The 6,063-nt window shown below is 33.4% G+C and overlaps 1 protein-coding gene across 1 annotated transcript; it reads right to left on the reverse strand.

Annotated features, from left to right (window-relative positions):
- Nucleotides 1-2,572: 2,572 nt before the first annotated feature.
- On the reverse strand, nucleotides 2,573-5,735 carry LOC105321322 (gamma-interferon-inducible lysosomal thiol reductase). The gene is made up of 7 exons (XM_011419589.3): nucleotides 5,579-5,735; nucleotides 5,056-5,238; nucleotides 4,767-4,847; nucleotides 4,460-4,561; nucleotides 3,700-3,846; nucleotides 3,118-3,186; nucleotides 2,573-2,952 (listed from the first exon to the last, which is right to left on the reverse strand). The coding sequence occupies exons 1-7, from the start codon at nucleotides 5,717-5,719 to the stop codon at nucleotides 2,887-2,889; spliced, it is 789 nt and encodes a 262-aa protein (XP_011417891.3). The 5' UTR covers nucleotides 5,720-5,735; the 3' UTR covers nucleotides 2,573-2,886.
- Nucleotides 5,736-6,063: the final 328 nt, after the last annotated feature.

Below are 6,063 nucleotides of genomic sequence, written 5' to 3' on the forward strand. Positions count from 1 at the left end.
CAGCAGGAAATCTGTCTTTTTGAGCTAGCGCACAGGTGTTAAATCCCAGATTTGTGGTGGTTTTTTCTTGTAAGTTTCAGTAATTCACGTTTCACTTTTGCTAGTAGCAGCTGTTGGTTTGAATGAAAAAATGACAATAACAAACCGATAACCATCTCAAAAATCCATAAAACGAAATACTAATTCAAACCAGAGCAACACGGACCTTCAAATACTTAGTAGATATGGGTAGGATCAGGTGCCTAGGAGGAGTGAGCATCCTCTGCTGACCGGTCATACCCACCGTGTGCTCTTTGTCGTAATCGGGGGAAAAACCCGGAAAAGTCCGTAGACAATTGGGTGATTAAATATAAATGGTCTAACAATTAGTATGAAAAACGTCATTCAGCATGCGACCCAGTGGAAGATTGTATTTGCTGACAAGGTCGTTGTATCGACCATAGAACTTACAAAAAGATGACTTCATACGAGACTGTTGATAGTCCTGTTTTATCAACTTGTTTGTCAATAGCTTGCATCGCCTTAGAAACTGTTCCTACGAAGAGCATGCACTTGCGTATCGAATCAACTGAGAGACAAAAACATCATATATGCAGGTGATGAAGGTAAATTGCTACATAAGTAAGGAAAGTTGACTATAGAAAAATTGAAGTCATCGCGTTTATCATAAAGTTTTGTTGTTAGGTTACCATCATTCTCCGTTTCCAGTAAAATATCCAAATATGAAATAATTGACGCAGACTCTGTGGTATCTTTTATTTCAAGTTCACTGGGATATAACAAATTTTAATTGATAATACGTCGTCGATATACCTGAATGTTGAGGTGATTTATTTTTTTCACGTACAAGTAAAAATTTTTGAAAAAATTCTGCTTCATAAGAATACAAAAATAGATCTGCTAACAACGGACACAATTGGTACCTATGGGAATTCCAACAGATTGTTGAAAGACTTGATTTCCAAAAACTACATAGATGTTGTCTATCAGAAACTCAAGCATCTTTTTAATGTCAACTTCAGAGTACTTGTGTGTGCAATTAGAATAGTTTTTTTAGATTTCCAATGACAAGGTAAGCATTTTTACGACTTCCATTTTTATTGAAGAAACAATTGTCGATTATATCAAAAAGCCTAGATTTTAATTTGTCATGGGAAATGGTTGTATAAAGCGTTGAAAAATCGTACGTTTTGATGCTATATATTGATTTTGGTAAGATTTTTTGTCCTCGAAGTTTCTAATAATTCTTCAGAGTTTTTTAGTGTCCACGTCTGATTCACACCACTCCTGGAGTATATTGTTGTACAGTACTCTTAAAGTTTCTCCTTCACTACTGTAAGAATTTTAGTAAGGAGTAAAGAGAGAGGTTTGGTAGAACATTTACTGGAACCTGCTATACATCTCTGTTTGTAAAAGACTTTTGTGAAGCTTTGGAATCCAGTACAAATAAGGTAAATCAAATTCATTTTGTTTATTGGGGATATTGAAGATATCCATAACCGATTTATGATTTTAAAGTATTTCCTGCTTGGAAAGGCTGCTATGGGTGTAAGTAGGATAAACATGTGTTGAATCAAAACCTAGTTCTTTGAAAATGCAATTAATATAACGTGCCTTACAAACAAAGACAATGTTGTTACTTGTCCTATAAGCAGGGACCAGTACATACTGATCGTGCAATCTGTCTAGTTCTTTTCTCACTTCTGCTTTATTGAAAACAGAAGGGTAGATGGTTTTCATATGACCTCTCAGTAGTTTAATGCGAGATTTTAATATACACTTTCTGCTTTTAACCCACTCTGACAAGGTATCAAGTTCTTTTTCAGATTTTGCCCATCGCTTGGCGTAATCTTCAACAGAATTCATGATATGTATAAAATTACGACGCCATGTGAAGCTGCATCTGCCCTCTCTCATAATCCTCACATCTTGCAGGCTTCTTCTTCTTCACCTTCCAATGCAGGTGGGTTCATAAGTATGTCCAAATTTGAAGTTTGTACTCCACTTAAAACCAAGTAGTTCATTTATTTGCAATGAAGAAGAGTGCAGAATTTATCTGACGACTTTTGAAGGATCTACTATTGTTAAACTTTTTGATTACCACCAAAATCTGAGACCATGCAACATTAGGATATATACATGACCAAGGCTTTAAAATGTACAATCTGATTATCAAATCTAACAAGTAGTACCGCAAACTTGGGACTCTGACAACTGCACAGTGGTCAAAAGAAAAAAAGAGACATGAGAGACCATTGAATGAAAAGGACACATTGTTTAACCATCTGGAATACAAACTTCACAATACAGAAACTTTGGATATACTTTGTCTCTAGTGGAATATGGAAAAAATTCCAGTTTTTAAATCTCCTGTTTTGGACGTCAGTATTCATTTCTATTTAGTTGAATAATCTTACCAATATGTCACTGGTACTCAAACTTTCCTGATGAGATATTTTGTAAATTATTTCTGTACAGCATGTGATTTTGTGTTCACTAAGTATTTGAAGAATGTTTCCATACCAGCATACATTGTTTAAACAAAAGTTTTAAAAAATCGTGAAAATTAAAATACAACTTAAAGGTATTTTATTGAATTTCTTGAATCATAAAAAATTGAAATGAAAAGGATTTCACAATGAAATCACATGATTAAGTACAAATACAACAGGTTTAAACTTCTACACAACATTTCATATATTAATAACATGTGAACACTTACAACTTTAAACAGAATGGATACACAATGTTCTCTTATGATTTGAATTTGAATTTAATTGAAGAATAAAAGAAGCCATACAGAATCTGACAGATTTCTGCTATATCACAGACAGAGAATCATAAAACATGTCGAGAGTATTTTGGTGCTAGTACATTATGATGCTATCAGAATTCTCTCCATGAATGATGAAGGCCAGTCTTTCTGTTGCAGGCAGCAGGTTTGGGAGATCCCTACAAATAAAAATTCACAACTAGAAAACGGATGTTTTGTGAATGCATTTCTTTATACATGTATTTGAAAAGATATCACAAAAATTTAGCATCCAGCAAGAGATTCAGGTAAACTGTACATGTATCAGTATCGTAATGGATTGAGAATTATATCAAGCCCCTCACCTTGTAAGTATCACAGATCAGTGCCGTTAAGTCCGCCTCCGCTTTCTTCTCTATCTCCTCTGTGTGTACCTTCAAAATTTTATCAAATATTGCAAAAATCATGTATATAATGCACCTCTATCTTTTCACAATTGTATGAAATAGAGCTACTAACAAAAGAACTGTAACATTTTTTGTTCAAACACTTCTTAGCTTAAAATTTCTTCTTAAAACATTGATAAGGAAATACAGTCAAACTTGTATTAAGCAGTCACCTGCGGGAGGCACCCAAAGTGACCTCTTAACAGAGGTGACCTTTGAATAGAGACTTATGATTTGCAAATACCCAAATTTAAAAGACAACATTGGTAATCTGCTTGATAAATTTCACATCTCGGAGAATTTGATATTGATATGGAAAATATAAACAATATTAAAAAGTTCTCTGAGATGTGAAATTTATCAAGCAGATTACCAATGCTGTCTTTTAAATTTGGGTTATTTTCCTATATTTTATATAGAGATCTTCTTCAAAAGGAGATCAATACAGTTTAAAAATGGACACAACCATTGGTCCCTCTTAATGGACAAGATATAACTCACCCCATTGAGAGTGACCCAAGGGACATATTTATGTGGTGGGTTGAGGGCCTCTGTTTTGAGCGCCATCTGGTGTTCCAGGCTGTTGCCAAGGGAACTGGTGGAGCAGTCCATGATTGGCTGTAGGTCTATTCCTTGTTGTTTGGCGCACTGTCAGCCAAAAAGAAGATGTTGACATAACCAAATCAGCTACAACAACTACAGTAAAACTCGTTTAGTACGAACACAGATATAGCGAATTCTGGGATGTAGTGAAGTATTTTGGAGTCCCCGGTAAAATTCTTAACAAATCTTTGCAAAAATTTTCGGTTATAAGGAATTAGGATACAACGAATTTACAGATATAGCAAATTGATTTCGAGTCCAGTAGAGGTGAATAATAACGAAAATTAACATTTTTATATTGAATTTCTTTACCGTTTAAAAAGTTTGCACTTCCATATAACATTACAGTTTGAACGAATTTATTTTCATATAAATTTTCAATTCCAAATCCGATTAGTATATATATTAAAGTAATGTATTTTTATTTAAAGCATCATTTAGCAAAAATTATAGTCTTGTAAAAGAAAACATGCATGCATATAGAGAATTCGCTTAGTTATTATTACAAATTCATTATACGGATTTAACGAATTACGAATATAACAAAGTATATCCACTGGTCCCTAGGACTTCGCTATAACTGAGTTTTACTGTATTGAGATCTGTAAATCTTGTATATGTAGAAGGATAAATTTGTTGTAGGTGAATGCATTCTAACCTTTTTGGCTGAGAATTGGGGTGTTCCAAATTGATCGTGTTCTATACAGCTGATGAAAGGAAAATATACAGAGATGTTCTTCAACAAGTGAATAGCACACGTCTGCAAAGAGAAGACACAACTGTCCATAGAGCATCAAATTTTCATTGCACTTCACTTGATACAAAGAGATGTCAAATCATCTTTCCAATGTTTCTCTAATATATGACTCTCTCTCACTTACAAGATTCCCTTATGAGCTGCTTACATTCATTCAGAGTAATATATTAACATAGGTAGTCTTTCAAATTGTCTACTAAAGGATTACCTCAATCAAGTTCCCCACACATTCGTCTTCTCCATGTTGGCAAGTGTATTTCCACTTTCCTGATGCAGCATCTTTTTCTTCCTACAAGAATTAATTTGACCTTTTTAAATGTAACTCCTTATTGATTGATTGGTGGTTTTGTTCACAATGCACATTTGCATTTCTGTATGAATTTTTTAACTTTATCATTATTATTTTAATTTTGACTAAGGCTATCATTCCAAAAAAGATTTCTTTTGATTTTCTGTATATTTATTGTTGTGTGCATAATTATCTTGGGGATACATACCCTTGCATTTCCGTAAGGTACAAGTGTAAGGTTAATTATGTCACTTAAGGCAGTGTAAGTCTTGGTCAGCTGGGAGCGAAAAAAGTTCTTGCAGTCCGGACACAATGATTCAAAATACAGAGTGAGCTGAACTTTGTCGGCTTTAGCCTTGGGTTCATAATATCGATGACACTGCTCCATTACCTATGCAAAAGAGGAAGAGAAAGGTTGTGAAAACATAACAGCTAAAAGGAGTTAACTTTTTACATGTGTATTCAATTTCAATGATATAATATAATTTATGAATTAATACAATTTTGTGGTGCTATATGAGATTTCTTAAATAGTGATACCAAGAAAAACTGTTATGTGTATCAGTATATTCGTAAACAAATCGAATCCAAAGTGTCTCATTTTTCACTTATATTTAAGTTAAGTTAACAGTGTTTAAGGAAATTAAAGGACCCTTGACAGCTATATAGGCCCTATATAGTGTCCAGTGATAACTGTTACATTAAACATTCATTAAATTTGTAAACTCTACCTGACAATCTCTTGCGACCTCCTCTGAACTACACCAAAATTCAGGAGGCACATTGCATTTTTTTTCCAAAGATGTGGCAAAAACCACAACAGCGAAAATTACTACTATATGTAACTTCGTCATGTTGTGTGCAAACTTCATCACATGATAATCACGTGTGTGGTTTAGTATTTCGATCCCGATGTTATTATCTTAATTAATAAGCTTGTTTCTTTCACAATATTAGATTTGTTAATTGAGTAAATGATTTATTTACATTTGCTATAGTTTTGAATTTTAATACACATTATGTGGTGTGTACAAAAGATGAAGAAAATTTCCATAAGATAATGGGGAGGGGGGTTGCTTTATGTTATTTGTTGTGTCCAAAGTTTATTCTCAAAAATTTAAAATATTTAAAAAAGAAAATCATGAAATATCAATAATTCTATCGAAACAAAATCAACACATCCTTATTCGACATTTTAAACAAATCACGTTACTTT

The sequence above is a fragment of the Magallana gigas genome, chromosome 5, assembly GCF_963853765.1.
Source record: "Magallana gigas chromosome 5, xbMagGiga1.1, whole genome shotgun sequence".
Classification (NCBI taxonomy): Eukaryota; Metazoa; Mollusca; class Bivalvia; order Ostreida; family Ostreidae; genus Magallana; species Magallana gigas.